This window comes from Cebus imitator, unplaced genomic scaffold, assembly GCF_001604975.1.
Source record: "Cebus imitator isolate Cc_AM_T3 unplaced genomic scaffold, Cebus_imitator-1.0 Scaffold110, whole genome shotgun sequence".
Taxonomy (NCBI): Eukaryota; Metazoa; Chordata; class Mammalia; order Primates; family Cebidae; genus Cebus; species Cebus imitator.
This window is the reverse complement of record NW_016107425.1, coordinates 2,770,158-2,792,805: the sequence shown is the minus strand read 5'-3', so window position 1 is coordinate 2,792,805 and position 22,648 is coordinate 2,770,158. Positions and strand designations below refer to the sequence as shown.

Genomic DNA, 22,648 nt, shown 5'->3' with positions numbered 1-22,648 from the left:
AAAAAAAAAAAAAAAAAATGTTTTCTATCTGAAACATAGTCACATTTGTGAAAATGTTCTCAGATTTAAAACATCAGACGGTGCTGATAGGAAGTTCAAGGTGTTGGAGTTTAATAAAATAAGCAAATGGAACAAGTAAATGAAAACTCTGGTAGGTATGTTAGGGTCAATCTGTGTGAAAGTTTTCACTCAAAATGCCTTGACAGTTTCAGTAATTTAGAAAATTGATTTTTCTTTTTCAAGAGGTTGAGAAGAAGAGTCAAATGTATATTTTGGAAGTCCTGCCCAATAACCTATTAAAGAGAACATTCTGCATAAAATTTTCTACAGAAGCAGCTCGTAACAATGGTTGCTTCTGGTGAAGAGATCTGGTGGCTGGGGCAGGGGAGGGTGAGAAGCATACTTTTCGACATATGCCCTGTTGTACTTTTTGAACTTTGTACCACATGTATGTATTACCTCATTTCAATAAGTTAAATAATTTCTTTAAAATAAAAATAATAACAACAACAAATTAGCCAGGTGTGGTAGCATGTGCCTTTAGTCCCAGCTGCTAAGGAGGCTAAGGTGGGAGGATCTTTTGGACCCAGGAGGTCAAGGCTACAGCGAGCTGTGATCACACCACTGTGCTACAGCGTGGGTGACAGAGACTGCCTCAAACAAACAAAATCCTTATTTTGGATGATGGGTTGTGTTATGACTAATTTTTTAAGGTACCATTGTCTGAAGTTATCCAGTTAGCTTTATAGGCATTATTAAAAGTAGACAGTTTTGAGGAAATAGGAACTGAGGATACAAAAACACCCAACTGTGAAAAACTCCTACTGTAGTTCAATCAGTTTGGAACTAGGTACAAAATGTCCAAATGATCTCAGCTATTTAAAAGGTCAACAAATCCACAAATCGGAAATATTTATTTTGAAATCAGCTTTGGTAGAACCTCTTTCGGCAAAGCATTTCTGTTTTGATCTATGAAACTTAGCATCTTTCCCTAATAATCTCTTCTTCACTACAAAAAGAGTCAAAGCCTTAAAGCTTGATGACAAGGACTTTTCTATTTCCACTCTCACCGTTACAAATTATACAAAGATATGTTACACTGGGAATAAATGTTCTCTCACATAAAGAGGAAATAAGCTATATAATCTGGTCTATATTCTTTTAATTCCACAGAAAATGGTTCTTAATCACTTGGTAGATCCCTATCGGATTATAATGAAAGCGAATAATATATTAATTATTATTGTGTGCATCCATTAATATAAGTCCATGAATATATGGATACACACATATGTGTCCATTATATATGCGACAATTGATATATGTATGCACACATATAAAAGGTGCACACACATGTATACAATGTGCGCATACATACAAAAATTTCAAAAATGTCAAAAAAATTAAAAATGTCAAAAATGTCAAAGCTGGTCCTTGAACTACTCAGGGCTCAAGAATCCCAGATAAAAAGCACCTGTTGTGAATCATCCCTCTTTTCTGAGCCTCTACATCCACACTTACCTGCCAATGGACTAAATGAATTATTACTAAAAGACAAAAAGCTCAGATTCAGCCTAATCCTAAATTTTTCCAAAACAAACTAATAGCTCTTTTCACTCAGAAGTTTCCATCACTGAACTCTTAAACTGTCTTCTTCAGACTAAGCTGGTAATAATTTACCACTAAAGAGTGAATCTACGTAAAAAGATAAGAACAGTTTCTGGTACATAGTTGCTGGTCACTAAAATTCATCTACTATCATTAGTCATGTATTATTCACATACAGAGACCCACCTTGCAAATGTAAAATCCAAATGACCACGATGTTTTCGAATCAGATCTGGCCCTCAGCCAGTTCATACCTGAGATGCTTCACGTGAATGAGCTCTGGGGCTCACCTTCCTTCTACATAAGGTCAGAGAAGACTTCTCCAAGTGCTGGGGTAACACACGCATGAAAAAGAGTGATGTGGAGTGTTTATGCTGTGACCCAAGGACGTGGGCCTGACAGCCACAATGAGCTCTTGCCACGCCAGCATCGGCAGAACCCCCGCTGAAAGTGGGAGGCCCTGACTGAGAAAGACCTGCAGGCCTCTATCTAGTCTGGGAGAAATCAAATGGACTCCCTGAGTGTGTCTAGTTGCCTCTAGATCAGGTTTTTTTTTGTTGTTGTTGTTTGTTTTTGTTTTTTGAGATGGAGTCTTGCTCTGTCACCCAGGCTAGAGTGCAGTGGCAGGATCTCAGCTCACTGTAATCTCTGCCTCCCAGGTTCAAGTAATTCTCCTGCCTCAGCCTCCCGAGTATCTGAAATTACTGCACCTGGCTAATTTTTGTATTTTTAGTAGAGATGGGGTTTCACTGTGTTGGCCAGGCTGGTCTCAAACTCCTGACCTCATGATCCACTTTGCCTCGGCCTCCCAAAGTGCTGGAATTACAGGCATGAGCCACCGTGCTTAGCCAGGATCAGTTCTGAAACAACATATAGTCTTTTGCTCCAGGGCCTCTCAGCCCCAGGCCCTCATAGCCCAGGTCTTTTGGCCTTTTGGGAGGGGCTGCAGCACTCTGGCCTCCACCTTCCCTGAATCAGCAATCAGAAATGTTGTGCTCCTGATCCCCGTTCCCTGAGCTGATCTCAGGTTCAACATCAACCTGTCTTTCCTAGAGTCACTTTCTCTTTGATCATCTGGATCATTATCTCCTCGGGAGGAAACTCAGCCTCCTTGCAGCCTTTCCTTCACAGAAAGATCTGAATTCAAAAATAAACTGCTGAGAGGTAACACATGTGTAAAGGGCTGCCATGATTCCCTCCTGATGTGATTCACCTGAACTGGAGGTGTCATCTTGAAGACATGGGAGGAGGCGGCATTTAAGCTGGGACTTGGGGTAGGTAGAGAAGAAAGGTGACTGTGGACAAAGAACCCCTACAGCAAAGAGACCAGGAAGACCCAGGGAGGAGCAGTAGTTAGTGGGTCTGACGTTGAAGTCAACTAGAGGATGTTTCACCAACAATTTACATGTTGATATCTTACATGTTTCTGCACCAAGAGAGCAAGCAAGCACATAGGAGCTGGGAGATGGGTCAGGAGGAGCCAAAGAATGTCAAAACCCTGTTCTGTTCTCAAGAAAGGCCAGGAGGCTCCAAAGGGCTTCTCCTTCCACAACGAGAACCTGAGGATAAGTGAAGATTGTCCCTCACACTGGGGGGTTATGACTGCTCCTCTGTGTGAAGATATGACACATCAGAAAGACTTGTATCTTTGCCTGTGTCTGGTGGCATCATCCTGACTGTCACATTTCTGTTGTCCTTACAAATACAACGCCCATGGAGTGAGGGACTTGCTCTGGAAACCCTTTTCACTTTCCTTGGCAATCACTTTCTCTATTCCTTCTACCTCTAGTTCCTGTGTGCACCTCTGTTGTGCCTTTTATCTCATTTTAATATTTATTTTCTTATATTTATCTTCATTAGATTGCAAGGTCTTTGAGGGCTGTAAGTTATTCATTTTTGCATCCCCAGTGTCTAGCATCATAACTGGCATTTAGTGAATGCTTGACTGATTCTTGCAGATATGACTGAGGTCGATAAAGAACGTGTACGTCAATTGTTAGAGGCACTACAACTAGAAAAGGATGTAGGGCCAGATTTAGAATGCTGAGCATGCCAGGACAGCTAGTTTGAACCTTACGCGTTGGGCAGCAGCAAGAGTTGAGTTAGATGTCTGAGCACCTGGAGTGAGGGATTTGAACCCCTGCTGTCTATGCATCCATCCATCACCACCACCTACATTTATTTACTGGGTGCATTCTTGGAGCTAGGGGATTGACTACATTATATCATTTCTTCCCCTCAGCAACATTTATGGTAGGGTTATTTTGATCCCCGTTTTACAAATGAGGGAAGAGATTTAGGGATATTATGTACCTTGCCTGAGGACACAGAGCTGGCAAGAAGCAAGGCTAGTACTGCCTCTGTGTCCTGGTCAATTCCAGTCCATAGTCTTTAAGCTCTGTACTGCCTCGCTTATGCTGATAAGTCTTCAGGACAGAGAAGGGAGGTCACTGTGAATGGTGGGATGAAATTGAAAAGGAAGAGGCAAATGTAAATATATGACTGACTATAAAGGGAGGCCAACTAGGACAAGGAGAAGCAGAGAGAGAGCCAACCTGAAATACTGAAGGGTAAAGTCTGACGTTTCAGATCTAGGTGAGGTCTGGAGAAGGGGCTTGGATAAGGGAGAAGAAAATATAAAGTAACAAGCAGAAAGCAAGAAAGAGAATTCAGGGGAGATGAACTCCCAACTGTGCTAAAATGTATTAACGTCTCTAAAAATGGATTAACAGAGCCAGGACTCAGCTGTTTAGAGTATTATATACATGCTTGCAACTGTTATTATCAGGAATTCACTGATGGCTTTTAATTTATTAATTTTCATTTAGTAATTATCACTTTATTAATAAGGTACAATTTGCTATGTATGATGAAACTTTTTGGTAAGGAAGGAAAGAAAATGTTGACAGAGGGTGTGTGACTAGCACTACAGTTTTCAGAGAACTAAAACACTAACATTTTAAAACACTATTTAAAAACTTGGCCGGGCGCGGTGGCTCAAGCCTGTAATCCCAGCACTTTGGGAGGCCGAGGCGGGTGGATCACGAGGTCAAGAGATAGAGACCATCCTGGTCAACATGGTGAAACCCCGTCTCTACTAAAAATACAAAAAATTAGCTGGGCATGGTGGCACGTGCCTGTAATCCCAGCTACTCAGGAGGCTGACGCAGGAGAATTGCCTGAACCCAGGAGGCGGAGGTTGCGGTGAGCTGAGATTGGGCCATTGCACTCCAGCCTGGGTAACCACAGTGAAACCCTGTCTCAAAACAAACAAACAAAAAAAAAACTTGATACTCTTTTTTTCTGTGACAGGGTCTTGCTCTGTCACCCAGGCTGGAGTGCAGTGGCATCATCATGGCTCACTGCAGCTTCAACCTCCCAAAGCTTATACGATCCTCCCACCTCAGCCTCCCAGGGCTACAAGCATGTGCTACCACGCTGGGCTAATTTTGTGTGTGTGTATCTTGTAGACATGGGGTTTCACCATGTTGTCCAGGCTGATCTCAAACTCCTACACTCAAGCAATCTGCTTGCATTGCCCTCCCAAAGTGCTGGGATTACAGGCGTGAACCACTGAGTGCAGCTTTATAACTATTTAAAAAGTAAATAGCTGTCAAAGTGTTGTTCACGAAGTGGTGTATGTCCCTGGGAGTAGGTGTATTTCTTACTACACACAACATCTGAGCATTTTACTTCATTACCCCATTTTTAAGTTCTGTGTGCTTTTAATGGGAATTGTATATAATGAAAGTTACTATAGAGCTTTTTTTCCTATTTTAGAATATTTGCGTTTGACAATTCTATAAACTTTAAACAAAGCTAAGCATAGGCAAAAACATCCCCCAAACAGATAAACTAAAACGCACAACAAATAGCCAAGGCCTAAAAATGAAAAAGCGTTTCACTAAAACTCATTGGTAAGAGCTTCAGTACTTTCTCCAGAGCTATTAAATAGGTAGACATGGTATCAGACAGCAGAAAAGAGAAGGCAGTTATGGATGCACGCAAAAAAAGAGAACTCGCTTCTGTAACTTCAGAAAAGATCACAATTCTACTGGATGGCTTCACCCAGACCAAAGCCTAGAGCATGTTTGGGGGAGGACGTGGCATAGAGGCAAAGGAAAGCAAAGGACCAGAGCCTTCCACAATCAAATCACCAACAGCTAGAGGAGTGGAAGGGATGATCATAGATCATGGTGCAAATATCCAGAAGAGAAATCTTCACAAAATTTTGTTAAGGATCATAAAATGAGGTTTACATAGAGGCTATAGAAAACAATTAGAGGCAAGGTATGGATTTGTAAGAATATTTAATAAATTTCTGAAGCAAATGAGAGAAGCAACAAAAAATTTTTAAGACTCCAGTCAATTCATGCAGCCAACACCATTGGGTAAAACACATTATTACTTACATCATGTTGTTTTCTAAATCCACTATAAATGAAGGTAAGATAATATCTTGATAAAATTACTTCTAATTTTTTAAAATCATGAAATAGGATTATGGTAGATTTAATGAATTTAAAATGTATGTACATTAAATATTACGACACATGAAAAGTAAACAGACCACAATTAAGTATTTGCAGAAATTGTAACAGAGGGTTAATGTCTCCAAAGCATTCACATAAACTGGTCAATAAATTCCAATGTATTTAATACATATGAATAACATGTCCCAAAAGAGGACACATTACATTGGGTATTTATAATCAGTAAAGAAATGATAAGAAAACCTCAAACATCCCAGTAATCAAAGAAACACAATTGCAATAGCAAGGCTTATTTATCTGGACACACATAGAGACAGTCACTGACTTATGACGGGTCAACTTAGAATTTTTCAGCTTTACAATGGTGCAAAAGCAGTAAGTATTCAGTAGAAACTATACTTCAAGTAGCCATGCAACCATTCTGGTTTTCACTTTTCGTACAGTATTCAATGTTTCAACACTCTATTATAAAATAGACTTTGTGTTAGATGATTTTGCCAACTGGAGGCTAACTAAGTGTTCTTAGCACATTTAAGGTGGGCTGGCTAAGCTATGGTGTTCAGTAGGCTAGGTGTATTGAATACATTACTGATATGATATTTTCAGCTTACAATGGGTTTATCGAGATGCATCCCAATTGTAAGCCGAGGAGCATCTGTATATATAATGGTCATGCTGGCCAAGGCCAGAAGCAATGAGCATGCTCAAATACTGTTGGTGGCAGAATAAAAGCTACTGAAAATAAATGTGATCATATTTATCAAGAGTCATAAAAGTTTTCATAGTCTTCAAACTACTGATTCTTTTCCTGGGAATGTATTGTAGGTAAGTAATTCTTACAGTATAGTCCAGGGATAGTTAAGAACTCCCATGATTCTTAGGAGGTCCATGAACTCAGAACTTCCTTCACAATAACAGTAAGATATTATCTGTCTTCTTTACTGTCATTCTCTCATAGGTGTACAGTGAAGTTTCCCAGGAGCTACAAATTGTGAAATGACACAATTGCTCAGGCTTTAAGAGAAGGTGCATTTGTGGGATGGGGGAATTTGTGGATGATCTTGCACCTTATTCTCACTCTTTTAATAACCATCCCACATAGGCAACCCCTAATTCATATGGCCTTGAACAAACCCCACAGATTCTGACTCTAAAGTACTGATTGCCATTATTAAATAAATCTGCCAGAAACTCCAATTTGAAAGTAGAATATCTGTAGGACAGAAAGAAAAATTACACTAGGAAATTCAACACAGCCTTGTAAGGAACAAACATATTATTCAATGTATGTTTAGTACAGGGAAAGGACGCCTGCCAGGTGTATCTTAGCACAGGGCAAGGACGCCTGCCAGATGTATTCAGAAGTAAGCACAAAGGGGCATCGTTAACTACCAAAGTCCACTGCTAAAGGGGTTCTCAGCCCTGGCTGTCCAGAGAGTCATCTGAGGAGCTTTCAGAAGCTACTGATGAGGCTCCATCTTCTAAACATTTTAGATTCATCAGTCTATCAAAAGCCCGGGCATGGAAATCTTTTTAAAAGCTTCCCAGATATTTCTAACATGAAAACAAATTTAAGAACTACAACAATAAATGATGAAAGATACCAGAAAGTTCTTCTTCCCTTCCAAATAATATATTTTGACACAATATGAACTACTATCCTATATTTCATTCTTTTCATTCACACAATTTGTGGCCCTCCCTTCTTTAATCTGCAAACCAAAAAGGGAGGGGGACATAGATTTTTCAACTCATAAGTCACATAAGAATCAATCAACATTAACTTTGACCACTCCTGTCCACAAGGCGGGATTTAAATAAAGTTATCTCTATTTTACAATAAGTGGCCTAGGAAGCTGGAGAGCTTTGCAGAATGTTATCCAGCAAAGTTGGGTTAACCAAGAATAGACCGGAGTCTCAGGCCAGACCATTCAACCACATCAACCACCTTTGGAAAGTCTGTCTTGCATTTATTGGTTTGGGCTAGACAGCTGAAAACATTGAGGCCAATGAGATCAAACAGGGGCAAGACCTGCAGGAATTCGGAGAAGCCAACTTAGTGACAGGATTTTCTGCTGCTTCTTCCTCCATGTCAAATACTCTGCCCCAGTGACTGCCCTAACCTCTCACAGCAGCTCAGAGACGACTCAGGAGTGGAATTTGGCCCCACGAGAGCGGGAAAGTCCCATGACCACAGGGCTTTCTACACATAAAGAGCTTAACAGTATCTCCCAGGACACACCACGAGTTCCTTCTGAAAGTCTCAAGTTATTAAAGCTTTCCCAACCAGAACTGTCTTTGCCTGGGGGAACCCGTTAAACTCCAGAGCGGATTTCTTCAGATGATGGCTGAACAACAAAAAACAAACCCAGGCATTTGGAAACACAACACGTGACAGGCTGAGTTCTCATCACGCCTGCCCAGGGGCCCAGCAAAGGAGAAGAAGCCAGAGTGCCACACAACACAACCACGGAGTGTGGGCTGAGTCCCTCGGGACAAGGCTGCCTCAAATGCTATCATTTGGTTAACTGTCCCCAATCCTTTAGGGATGCTGAAAAACAGCCTTGCTACCCACATAATTCAGAAGCAGCTCTCTTTGTCCTTGGATGAAATGAGACCCTGGGTGGAAACGGATCTCTCCCTGCTCTGCCCCTATCCTTCAGCACGCTGTATGTTTCTTCTTTTTTCTTTTCCACTAGATTGTAAACCACAGAAAGGCAGACACGGTACATTTCGCACCTCCACCTGATGGGAAACAAGTATGTTTTCTGAATATGACAGAAGCTTCTTAGAGATGAAATGTTTAACATGACATCAGTTACTCTTTACTGGAGCAGCTATTGAGAAGGGCAGGCTTCTCAGCAGCTTAGCTGAGTGAGTGAGGGGGCCCAGTGTAAGAGAACGGTGCAGGGGAGAGGGTAGGGGTGAGGTGTCAACAGAGTCCTGGCTAGTGCACAGCCAAGGGAAGCATTTCAGAACTATTTTAACAGCAGCTCCTCAAAGACCTGAGTATTCACTCTACACTCCTGAATGAACACTCAAAGAAGCACCAGCTCAGGGAAAGCAACATTGGTTATAGCACCCTGCCGGCAGGCCCACCATACAGCATCTGAGTGTTCCTGGCATCTGCCAGCCAAGCCTTGATTTGCTCAGACCCCCAATCATCTTTTGAGAAATAGTGGAGTCCCCGCTTGGGGAGCAGGTAGAACTCTTAGTTATCAATAATGTAACAGAATGCCTATAAACACCAAGGACTTCATTGAGTCTGAGAGCTACAGGCAAAATACCTTCCAGGGGTTCAGAACGTGAAGTATCATCACCCACAATCTGTTTCTTTGAACAAAATTCATTTTTAATATATGCCATTCAAATATATCACTAGAAAAAATACATGTATGTAATTTCACTGTGATAAATGTTACTCTGCCTAGTTATGAACAACTGCCTTTATTTATCTTCTAGAAACATATTTAAGATCATCAGGCTAAATAAACATGCTTCACTAACAGAAAGATGAGCAGCCAGTCACCTCCTGCCCCCACACACACCACAAACAAAGATGAAATCAAATTATGTCCCTGCCATGGTACATATTCAGGTCTGGTGGAACACAATTAGGAAAGCCAGAGATGTTTTTGAGCATAATTCCAAAATGCAAACAGTAATATGTAGTATCTCCCCGCTCTCCCCCCTCACTAAAAAATAAAAAGATCCATTCTGACCTTGTAGAGCATACGTCCTTCTTTTTCTGTCTCTCAAAGTTCTCAAACATCCAGTGAATTTCTATCCTTTATTTGATCAGCAAAATGTACCTTCATTGCCGTTCATTCCGTGTTCATGTCTACTACTGAGTGGATCTCCGTCCACAGAGAGGAAGCGGGTGCTGATGGTTCTCCAGGAAAGCTCAGGCAGTCTAAGGCAATAAGAAAACACTTCCTTTTTTTTTTTTTTTTTTTAACTTTAGTTAGCTCCTAATAACTTCACTCCCTTCCTCTCTGGATTTGAATCATTTTGCAACTCCATGGAAAAGCGTGAAGACAGGAATGAGACCCTGGTGCAGACATAAGTCCAAGTCATCGGAGCAGGCTTCCGCTTGGTTTAAAAGAATCAGAACTGTGAGGAGAGAGACAGGAGAACCGGCCAACAGGATGTGTGTGGCTGGAGTTCCTGGCATGAAGTCTTGGCTTTCATGTTTATTTTTGGATGTATTTTTCTTAGCCCTTTGATGCAAATTTCTGGCCTGAGAAGTAACCCTACAGTACAAGCTCCAAAGTTGCCAAAAGTAAGCTCGGGCTTCTGACTTGGGAGAATGCAAGCCCCTTGGCTCTGACGCTCCGGTTCCTCCTCAGGTGAGGGTGTAGGTCTCAGCTCCTATGCATTATCAGGCAGGCGAGGGGCTGCCTGTCTGCAGGTGGGCCGAGCAATCCTAACTCAATACCTAAGCCCATTAAACAACCACCTGAAAAGCCTACCATTAATGCAAAAGTGAAACAACCTGAAATCGTTAGCATGGCGGATAAAGCCATACGGTCTACCCAGAGAACTTCTGAGATATCTGTGTTCTGAGATACTAATTTTTAAGTATTTGGCTTTCATTTTTCTGACAGCTATAGACAGATAGAAATATCAAGCCTATTGGAGCAAGAGCAGGTGTCCCTGGAAGGCATATTATTCTAATAGCGTTTTTAAAGCACCTCAGCAAAGACTAAGCTGTGGTTGTTTCAAACAATTCTTACTCTCACTGTGACGTGAAAGATTATCAATGGAGAAAAGATTTTCCCCTATTTACTCTAAAAAAGTCAGTAAATAGAAGTAACTACAAAGCTTTTCAGTTCCACAACTGCCAACATATCTGGTAGAATCTTATAGAAAAAGAAACATTCTGAAAATTAGGGAATAGAGAAGGTCATAAACATATTTCTTTGACAGCATTCATTATTCTTATCAATAGCCCTGTTTACTACTTACTTTCTTAAGACAGAAACATGCACTTTCTTATTTTTACCATTCAGTTTTATGTCTCATAAAGCATGAAATACATTTTCAGTCAGTTAACAATGTTTGCTGAGGCCACAGACACGTTTGAGGAGTAAATCTACTGTGCCAATCATTATATCCAAGCAACAGCTCTCCATGACATGTTTTGCCCTGGTTGGAATAAAATCACAATAGTATGTCAAGAGGCTTCCGGGTAACAATCACAGCTAAGAAACCACTTTTAATGTGGCATGGGTCAGACTATAAATTTAAAACATTTGCGGCCGGGCGCGGTGGCTCAAGCCTGTAATCCCAGCACTTTGGGAGGCCGAGGCGGGTGGATCACGAGGTCAAGAGATCGAGACCATCCTGGTCAACACAGTGAAACCCCGTCTCTACTAAAAATACAAAACATTAGCTGGGCATGGTGGCGCGTGCCTGTAATCCCAGCTACTCAGGAGGCTGAGGCAGGAGAATTGCCCGAACCCAGGAGGCGGAGGTTGCGGTGAGCCGAGATCGCGCCATTGCACTCCAGCCTGGGTAACGAGAGCGAAACTCCGTCCCAAAAAAACAAACAAACAAACAAAAAAAAACATTTGCTTTTATTTTTTTAAATGGCTCTGTAATTTTATTATTGCCTTTAATTTTTTAAGAACATATTCATAAATATGTGTTATTATTTTGAATATGCTCAAGCATGGCTCATGGTAACAGGGAAATTTTTCCAGAATGGTGTGTTCATGCAATTGAACTGTGGATAAACAGGTGGTACCCACTAGTTCAAGACCTCTCAGAAGCGTTTTTTATGGATTTAACCAAGAGCGCCTCTCTAATCTACTTTCCTGAACACACTGGACTCATCACATCATTCAATTTCATGTATTTGAAATATTCCATGTAAAATGTCAAACCATGTCACAAACCTGAAATCATCCTCATACAAACATAACATCAGATAGAAAGCCAAGAAGAAAACCCAACAAAATTCTCACTGTTCTTGTTCTAGCCATTGGAAACCCTCTTGTACTATCTGTGCCGAACAGAAATTCATGGACTTGGACAATAGATCAGTTTTGTATTTATTCCAAGAGCTACTATCCATCATAAAATACCCATAATCTTAGATCGACTATTAATATAATAACTGCTTTAAACTCCCAAACTTACAGTTAACTGCTTTGCCATTTAACTTCCTCACTGAGGGTGGAAAATGCCACTAGTGTCAAAGAGTTGAAATTGTAAATTATAATCTTCTCAACAACTAAAAATGGTATTCTAAGACTTTTAAATTCATTTTCTTCTGTATGTAAATCAGAAACATACTGTCTCCAATATTTATCTCCCCCCACCTCTGCCTCCCTCCTGAAATGTTACTGGAAAATGAGATGTTTTATACCTTGGTTAATATTTTTTAAGTTCTAACATCAAAGTGGTGTAAATGGAAAGAGACATTATTCAGCAACTCTGAATAAACTTAATGTAATTCATTTAGGCTAAGAAAATATGAACTGACTTTAAGATAAAGCAACCAAGCACGCTCAGATCTGACCATAAATTGGCAACTGAAACGGAAAGAGAGAAGGAAAGCAAGTCATTCTCCTTAGGAGAGATGCAGGGTACAAGAAGAAAAAAAAGCACTAAGTTGATACCGTAGTTATATCTTAGGAAATATTTATTTTATTTGATATATTTGTAGACACTATTGAGGAAATGCTTCTGATCACATTTATGATGATAACTTTAAAAATATTATGAATGCTGCCTATTTGACTTACAGCAGAATAGACAATATAAAGCAAGAGGTATTGAGGGTGGAATTAAATAGGATTTCAAAACCTTATGTACGGTTCTCTGAGGGCATACCTGTGGAAGCCTAGGAAACTTGCCATTGACCTGGAAAAGGAAAGGAATTCCCTAGCTTTGTGCTACCATTGAAGTCCCAAGTGTAAGCTACAGAGTATTTGCTCAGCCTATGAAAGGGCTGCTTTTTGACTGTGCTACCTGTTAGTGATTAGGGTCCATAATATTCAGTTAGAAGCAACTCAGAATCCTGATGGGAGTGTTCTAGCCTGCAGGCCCTGTAAATGACATTAAGAGTACCTACAAGGAGACAAAGCCCAACATAAAAGCATCTGCCATGAAGTGAGCCCACCAGGACATTCTGCAAAAGTAAACACTCAAATGAGATGAACATGCACATCGAGATCCATGATTCAGGGTCTCTAATTTTTACTGCTTGGAACTTGTCACCGAACACTGAACTCTGAGCACTTTATCTCCCCAACAGTGGAGGCCTTATCCAGTTGACTTTGTTACTGCTTTCTTTTTATATTTGCATGACGTATATTTTAGTTTTAGGTTTTTTTCTCTCTTTTTTAAAAATTTCAATAGGTTTTGGGGGAACAGATGGCATTTGGTTACATGAATAAGTTCTTTGGTGCTGACTTCTGAGATTTTGATTCGTCGATCACTCAAGCAGTGCACACTGTACCCAATGCGTAGTCTTTTATTCCTCACCCCTCTCTCCCCTTTCCCCTGAGTCCCCAAAGTCCATTGCGTCATTCTCATGCCTCTGCATCCTCATACTTTAGCTCCCACTTATGAGTGAGAACATACAATGTTTGGTTTTCTATTCCTGAGTTACTTCACTTAGGATAATGGTCTCCAGTCCCATCCAGGTTGCTGTGAATGCCATGATTTTGCTCCTTTTTATGGCTGGGTAGTATTCCACAGTGTATATATATATGCATACGTATATATGCACATATATATATATACACACACATATATGTATATGTGTATATATATAGTCACAATTTCTTTATCCACTCATTGACTGATAAGCATTTTAGCTGGTTCTGTATTTTTGCAATTGTGAATTGTGCTGTTATAAACATGCATGTGCAACTATCTTTTTTTGTATAATGACTTCTTTTCCTCTGGGCAGATACTCAGAGTTGGGATTGCTGGATTCAATGTTAATTCTACTTTTGTTCTTTACGGAATCTCCACGCTGTTTTCCAAAGTGGTTGTACTAGTTTACATTCCCACCATCTGAGGGCTTCTTTCAGCCCTCTTACAGTTTAGTGATGAACTGCCTGAATCCTGGAGCTGTTAATACATAATTCTTTCCTTTTGATATTTGGCTGATCAATCTGACTTAGGCTTCAGCTCACAGTATGAGCTTGGGTTTAAATTTTACTAACAGATACCATTTACCAGAACAAGGACGGCTGAATTTTACTAACCCTATTATCTGACATATCAAGGAATAGGCATTCTGGTTATCAAATATTTTGCAAGCAGATTAGTGCTATATATGCCATGTATAGATCACCAGTATTCAAATCATACACATAAAGTTATTTAATGATAGTGATATATTATACTCTGACATTATATTATTTTCCATTTCCTCTGAGTGGAATAGAAGCCCTACCCCGAGAGCAGGAACATACATATTTGTGTATATGTACAAACATACAAACATCTGAGTACATACACATACATATACCTAACACATGGGAGATATTCTGTATATTATGAATGATTAGACAATAAACAGAAATCAATCTTTTTTATTCAGAAGGTACTTCAGAATTGTATAACTTTTTAGGATTATCATGTACTGTATGCGCACAAGTGTGCCCATTAATGAAGTCCTGATTAACAGATTGCTAGGTAATGGGGTTTACTGCATTTTAAGCTTAGACAATTCAAACATTGATTGAGCATCTAATTCACACTCGACACTTAGTTGCATGAACAGCCAAATAAAATGAAATATCTGACTAATCTCTTACTCACTATGAGATTTCAGTCCCCACCCTGTAAACGAGGTCAGACTAAAAAGTATCCATTCTTTTCAACTCCAAATGGCTCTCTGAATGTTATCCCCAGTACACTTAAGCCACTGGCAAGGGAGATCACAAATCATGCTGTGAGGTTACAGGGGAAGAGTTGGACCCACTGAACCGCAAAACATGTGGCAAGGTTTTAGATAGCAAGGTCAGCCCTCCATATCAATGTCCCTATTTAATATTTTTCCCCTAAGGGAAAGATCTGTGAAAAACAGTCCTAAAATGTACTCTGGTGCAACTTAACCAAGAGATCGAACTTAACATCAACAGAGCAATCAGACATTATGATCCTCCTGATATCCTCAACATCACTTTCCACATTTTCTTGCCAAAAATGTTTGACTTGACCTAATCAAGCCTTTAGCCTAATTTCCATTTACAGAAAACCCTGGAATAGAGGTGCAAAAAAGATACCATGAAAAAAACAATCAGACAAATCTTGAATTTGGGACAAACTGGCCTGGTCTTTTTAACAAGTCAATGCTATGATGTGACAGGAGGGGCTGAGAGAGAGAAGGGAGAGGGGAAGAGAGAGACAGACAGACAGACAGACAGATATAACAATCAAATGTAATATGTGGCTCTTTATTACAGCCCGATTTGAAAGAAAAAAAGTTATGAAAGATATTTATGAGACATTTAAGGACATTTGAAATATAGACTCAGTATTAGATAATATTAAGATATTATTAGTTTTATAGGTGAGATAATTGTATTAGCGTATATAACAGAATGTTCTAAGTTTTTTTAGGTATATGCTGAATATTTAGGGTGAAATGTTATATGTCTATCATTTACATTAAAGTAATTCACCAAAAAACAAATAAAGCTGAAGCAAATATGGCTCTACGTGAACAATTGCCAAATTCAGTGGGGGAGAATGGGTATTCATTGTACTATTCTTTTTGATTTTCTGTCTGTTTGAAATTTTTTTAAATAATAAGTTTGTTTTCATGTTCACAGGTAGCATCCTCTTAGAAACTTCCTTCACAGCACTAAGGGCTCCTAATTAAAATAAATTTTAAAAATATTTCCGCAAACCATCCTCTCTCAGCAATTTGAGTAATTCATCACAGACAAAAGTGGTTATAATGACACACATCACAGTTAGAAATCATTTTTGTTCTGAAAACCAGTTTTGCAAACTCCCCTTTTGAAAAAGACTTTTCAGTTTACCTTTTAAAATGAAAGATCCAAAAAGTGGCTTATTTGCCTCAAACTCGGTCCCTTTTAATTGACAGAAAATCTCTCCACATACACCTCATGCAAACCTACTTTCGATTTTCCTTCCTAAAACTAGCTTTTGTCTCTGAACTTTACAGAACAGTTGGAGCTCTTTAATATTTTCTAAGAGAAATATTTCAAACAAGCAACCTCACAATTTATTCACTACTGCCAAGAATAAAAGTAACAGGTTTCACCACCAAGGCCTTCCAAGGCTTTGCATGACTTTTAAGGCAAAGCTTACTCATTCACCTGCAGGTTGGCTCCCTTAATGCATCTGCCATTTGTTTGGCTCTGGAGGAAATGATTTGATTACACAAAATTCTTTTTAGATCAAGTTAAAAATCTTAGCCACACTGGGACCAGTGGTGAAGCCTGCAGCTTGATGGGTTACCACTTGGACATACTGAGCTAAGGACAAAGACAAGGAGCAGGTTAAAATCAGAAGCTTAAAGAACTGAAAAGAATGAGCTTAAAAGATGCAAGACTTAGCTGGGCCCTTATAAGTGCTCTATTTGCCATGACTGCATATAAGATGATTTATTTTTCATATTTCTTGTAAATGAGTACAATACCCTAAGGGGCGCTGGTAAGCACCGGTAAATGCAAAAGCCACTAGGACCAGTTGCATCCATCCACTGCTGTGCCACCTATGCATTTTGAAGTTGGCAAGTAACCAGACATCTTTATGTGCCTCCATTTCTCATATCTTATTATAGGGCACATCATTTTTAAAAGCATTTAAATGAAACAGATGTTAACCCCATTCATTCCACTTTCCCAGGGAACATGTCAATGATGATTTTTAAAATGCAAAAGAAAATGTCAAAGTATTTTGTTCCCTGGTTAAGAATACATTTGTGGAAAAGGAGGGAGAAAATACATAAAACACTCTATGGTCATTCAAGAAATAATTATAAGGTATGTCAAGCTACAGAAAATTGAGCAAGCACTAAATTAAACCCCCCCCAAAAAAAAGATGTCTTGTGTCAAAATGGCTTTTTCACTCACTCATTTCAAAAACAAGTTTTGAAAATTAAATTCCATCTACCAGCTCGGAACAGAACACATTAAGGCTTGACTGTAATGCCATTATCCATGTGGCAGCTCCTTTCCTTTTCTGAAACCGCATTAATTGACAAAGAAGCCTTAGGGCTCACCTCCCATAGTGCCTTGAAGTCCTTCTGCTCGATGCGGAGCAGTTCGCTGCTCTCCCTGGTAACGATGGTTGCATGGCGGGGTGTGTTGTCCAGAATGGACTCTCCAAAGGCTGTCCCAATTCCCAGGGTACAGATGGTCACTGCATCCTGAGAATCCGAAAAACTGGTCATTAGAAAATTAAACATCTAATGGATAGGTGTTTTCTTTCCTTTAACTGAAGTATAATTTGTACAAAGTAAAACACCCAATGTAATTGTCTAGTTCAACAAGTCTTGACAAATATATACACTGGTGTATTTACCACCCAAATCAAGGCAGAACATTTCTATCACCCCCAAAAGTCCCCTTGTGCCCCTCTCCAGGCAAGGACCCTTTCTCAAAGATAATCACTTGTTCTGATTTCTGCCTGTTTTAGAACTTCATGTAAAAGAAGTCAGATGATATACTCCTGTTTGTGCCTGGCTTCGTTTTTGCAAAGCATGTCTGTATGATTCATCCATGTTGTGGCATGGATCCATAGGTTCTTCCTTTCATTCATGAGTAGTTTCCCATAACGTTGGTGTGCGTCAATTTGCTTATCATCCTCCTACTGGTGGACATTTGGGTTGTTTCTGGTTTGAGGAAATTATGAATAAGGCTGCCAGCAGTAATCTTATCTTTTCATATAACTACTATCTGTTTTCAGAAAAGAGGAGAAATCTATTCAAGCTGAGCTCAATTGTTTTTTTCTTTTAAGTTAGAGAGTGCAGTTACAATATTTGTTTATTTTTATTTTTTCTCAATATTTTATTGTGAAAACTTTCAAACATGAAAAAATTAAAAAGACTATTAAAGCAAATACCTGTATACTGTATACCCACTACCTATATTATTCCATTAATATTGTGCTTTATTTAGTTTTTTACATGTCTATCCATCCATTGATTCATCTTACTTTCATTTTTTATACACTGCGTAGGAAACTGTCAACAATAGTTAAATATGAAACTAGCACTGTGTTAACAAGATGAGGAAACTGAGGGTCAGAATGGTGGATCCACACAGCCCTACTTCACATGTTGATAAGTAGTGTGGCCAGATTCTAACCAAATCTGACTATAAGATTACAAGATTTTTGTATCATGCTGCCTCCTGCAGCCACAGCAGAGTAAAAACAGCATCTGATGAAATACAGTGCCACTAGCTTATAAAATGTCATGAATCAATGATTTAAAAGTTTCTTAAGGTGTACCAAAAAAAAAAAAAAAGTAATTTCCTCTCTGCATGCAACACTGGTGATAATGTTTGGATTTAATCCTAACTAGTTTCAAATAATGCTAATAGCCACTCAAAATCACCTGGACATTAATTTTGCAAGGCATTATAAACTAAGGGAGACACACAAGGGTAATCCTCTGAGTTAGAAAGCCCAGTTTTCCTTTCATGCATCTAATATACGATAATAGGCAAATGTTATTAAGATCAAGTTAGTGACTCTGTAATCACATAACTAAGACAAATGCCCATAAGAATCCAGTTCCTTGAACCATAGCAAATTGCTTCTGCACAGATATTACCATACAAAATTATGTTCAGGAAAATAAAATCAGTAATATCTCAGAAAAGAATAAAAGATCAGGGAAGAAGTTAAGAAAAACCTGCTAATAAATTTCCCAAAAAGACAAGTGCAAACAAATTCACTCAGAAAAATATCCCCAGAACTGAAATATCAGTAGTCAAAGAGTTAGGTCTCAATGAACAATTTTTAAATGCTAGTAAAAACACAAGATAGAATATGATAAATCACAGACTTTCACAATTCTCTGGAATAGTAGGTTCCCTGAAGTTCCCACTAGCCTATTTCATTTTTCTATCACCTGAACCCTTCAGAAGAATTCTTTTGCCTCATTTGTACTTTCCAGCATGTCTTAAAAACCTGAAATGGAACCTAAGTAATACCTTTAACATCATCTACATATTTTACATATATATGGTTATTTGCGAAGTATAATGCAAAAGAACTAGGAAGCTCTCGGTTGTTCCTGAGCTAGCTGTACAGTTCGTGGATGGATCAGTCTTCTTTCACACCTTCTATCCCCAACACAAGTAGTCTGTCACTAGTACACAGAGAAATAACAGACGCTGGGAAGCACACATGAGCCTGTCTTTTTGCCAATAAACAACTTTTGGAATAAAGACACAAGACTGGATTTGTTCTTGGATTTTCCCAGGAGATTTCAACCTGACTCATGCCTGATCACATACAACAAAACTTAATCACAGTAGTGCTTCCAACTGCACTCCTTGGCGTATTTCTGTGTCGGGACTGCCTCTGTAAGGGGATAATCACGCCAGTGAGTACCCAGCTGCAGTCATTGGCTCAAACACTCTGGGCTCGTTACAGGAATCAGTTTTTCTGCCAGAATTGAGTGTGGGATCAGTCCTTTCTAGATAGCCTCTTTCACACTTGGTCCACTCAAATCTAAGGACAGGGAGTCACACATTACAAGATATGATCCTAAAATTAGGCCTGGAAAACCTCACCTGAAAGGAGTATTGTTTGCAAGTTCAAACTTTACTTTCAGCAGATTTGAAGTATTTTTTAGGACAAATTTACTTAGAAATCTGAACAAATTTGGGAGGTATGGTTGGGCACTGGGATAACTGGGCACAGAGAAATAGAAGGTGGCCAAGAAGAACACTTTCACCCTAAAGATGATTCACTATCTTTACAGTCCATGGGTGCTAGCCCTTATTTACGTCTAAATCACAGGCAGGGCCTTGCAATGTGCTGACAGAGTAACTTTCAAATAAAGAAATTAACATCCAAATATTCTCTCACTTAGCAGAACCAATATATGTTGTTCAGCATGTATGCTAAAAGGCAGGGTAAGGGTGGACAGGATGAATGTGAGTGGATGTAGAAGAAGTGCTCTTCCTTTGGTCCACACTAACGTCTAACCAGATCTCCATGGGTCAGGATCCCAAGCCTGAAACCCTGTAGATGGGCTTAATGCCTGCCTTTGCCTGCTGCAGAAAGTGTCTGTTTCTGGATGTAACATTACCATTTCTTTTAAGCTTACACAGGCTGCTTATGTCTCAATACTTATTTAATAGGGAGTATTCAAAAGAACACTTTTATTAATTTTCTGCTCATTTGCAGATTAATGTTCAGTGAGGGCATCTGAAAGAAGATGTTTACAGTAACACAGAGACTGAAAAAAGCAATCAGCACCTATGCAGGGAACATGAAATAATAATAGTGAAGGAATGTCCTATTTTGTGGTAAGATGGCAATTTGTTTGGAGAACTTTCAAAAGGAAAGTGAAGATTTAAAAGCCTGACTTCAATATATGATGGTGGTTTAGCAGATGCTGCTGGAGCCCTGCCAGATTCCCCACTCACCTCTGAGGTCATCTGTAGCTTTCTGAATGGCTCTGTGCAGTGTGCCACCTCCAGCATCTGCACCCTCGCTCTGCCTGAGGGCAGAGTGCTAGGCAGCTAATGCCTTTCAGGGGCAACCATTACCATGAGAGTGGTGGGACATGAGAGTGGGAATATCAACACCCTCGCTTCCTTCCAATTCACCGTTTCTTAGCGGGTCCCCTGAAGGAGTAAGCCCAGTTGCCCACAGTGGAAACGCTCTTAGTAGAACACTTCAATTGGCTTTCCTTCCTTCTGTTAGTGGCTTTCCCACTCTGTTATCATATTCTGAGATCACCTCCAAAAAAAAACCACTTGTAGCCAAACCCTTGTCTCCAAGTCAGCTTCTGGGGAAACCCAAAACAAGGGGATAGGTTAGCCAAGATGGCTGTGGGTCCTAAATGGCATTGAGACCTCTGGGGAGGTACTGGACCAAACCAGCATTCCCAGAGAGACTTCTATATTCAGGACAGAGGCGAGAGTGCCACTTACCACTTGCATCATACACATTTTAAGTGCAGTACGTTTTGGGTGACATATGGGAAGACTTTATTCTGTTAGGAAAACATACTGTGTTACCTGAGATCGATTCTACTAGATTACAAGGGCTGATGGGAACACACACGCAAAATTATCTCTGGCATATCACTGACATGCCACCTGGCTTTTTCCTCCAATCTGATCCAGCTATGTCATCTCTCAGTCCACTGGATCACTCCTTTTCCTCCTTCTAAAACACAGTCCTCCTTACTTAATTATCCACTCACCCTTAGTCCCATTGTGCAGCAGTGTGCATGTTGATCTGCATGTGTGTGAGCAGGAACTGGGCCACGCGCTGGCCAGGTGTCTCAACTACGATGCCTCGTTGATTCCTCACAACAGGTGAATGAGATAATGCTTTACATAGTGCCTGACTCAAAACAAATGCTTAATAAATTGTAGACACTCTTATTAACACAATCCAGCAATATCAGTAGTACTATGGCTGTTTTATAGGTTGAGCAAAATCAGGCTCAAAGTATTCAGTGACTTGCCCAAGATGATGGCTAGTAAGTGCAAGAGCTGAGACTAGAAACTAGTCAGTCTATTGATCTACCCACATACCTCTTAGATTGTCCTAGGAAGTATAAGTACCTCTTGACCAAGGTTCAGTTGGAAAGTCAGTTAAGGTACCAATTTAATTCGCATTGATTCTTATTTCAGTCAGCCAATCTTTGTATTTATTGAATACCAAATAAGTCCAAATCATTAGGAAAATATAAAACCCCATCTCTAAAAAATTAAAAATAAATAGTCAGGCATGGTGGCATTTGCCTGTGGTCTCAGCTATTCAGGAGGGTGAGGCAGGAGGATCCCTTAATTCTAGGAGCTCAAAGTTATGGTGAGCTATGGTCATACTATTGCACTCCAGCCTGGGAGACACAGCAATACTTTGTCCCTAAAACAAATAAAATAAAATAAAATCGGTATTTCTGCTTTTCCCACTCTGATCCTGTGCCCCAGTTCTAATAACTAAGTTCAGATACTGGTTGGAGAAACTGAGTTTCTGTCTTGCAGAGTCTCTGCCTTGATAACCTGCTGGGTACCCCAATTTTTCTCAAAGTGACAGTATCCTGTCCTGACAGCCCTTCCTGGGTCCCAGTTCCTATCTGGCAGTCCTTCTGTGGCCAGACCTCTTAGGAAGCCTGCCCACTGCCCACCTTCACCACTGGGCCTGCTTTTGACTCCCTCCCACCAGTGTGCTAAGCCTCAGCATGCTACCCCTGGCTAGATCAGCCTTTGGCCCCTCCCCACACTAACCTGGGGACTGTGTCATGCCACCTTCCTGCTTCCTCTGCCCCTGCTGCCCAGCACTGCCTGAACATGCCCTTGAGACATTTTCCACCTCCATCATGGATGCCCCTCAGATTCCAGGTTCTCCTT

General features: G+C 40.0%; 1 protein-coding gene across 2 annotated transcripts in view; it reads right to left on the bottom strand.

Moving 5' to 3' along the window:
• The window catches only part of RAPGEF4 (Rap guanine nucleotide exchange factor 4), a 323,726-nt gene that overhangs the window by 227,477 nt on the left and 73,601 nt on the right, over positions 1 to 22,648 (bottom strand). For both annotated transcript variants that reach the window (XM_017538228.1, XM_017538229.2), the window contains exon 4: positions 17,323 to 17,469. In XM_017538228.1, the coding sequence (XP_017393717.1) occupies positions 17,323 to 17,469 (147 nt within the window). The remainder of the gene's footprint in view (positions 1 to 17,322; positions 17,470 to 22,648) is intronic.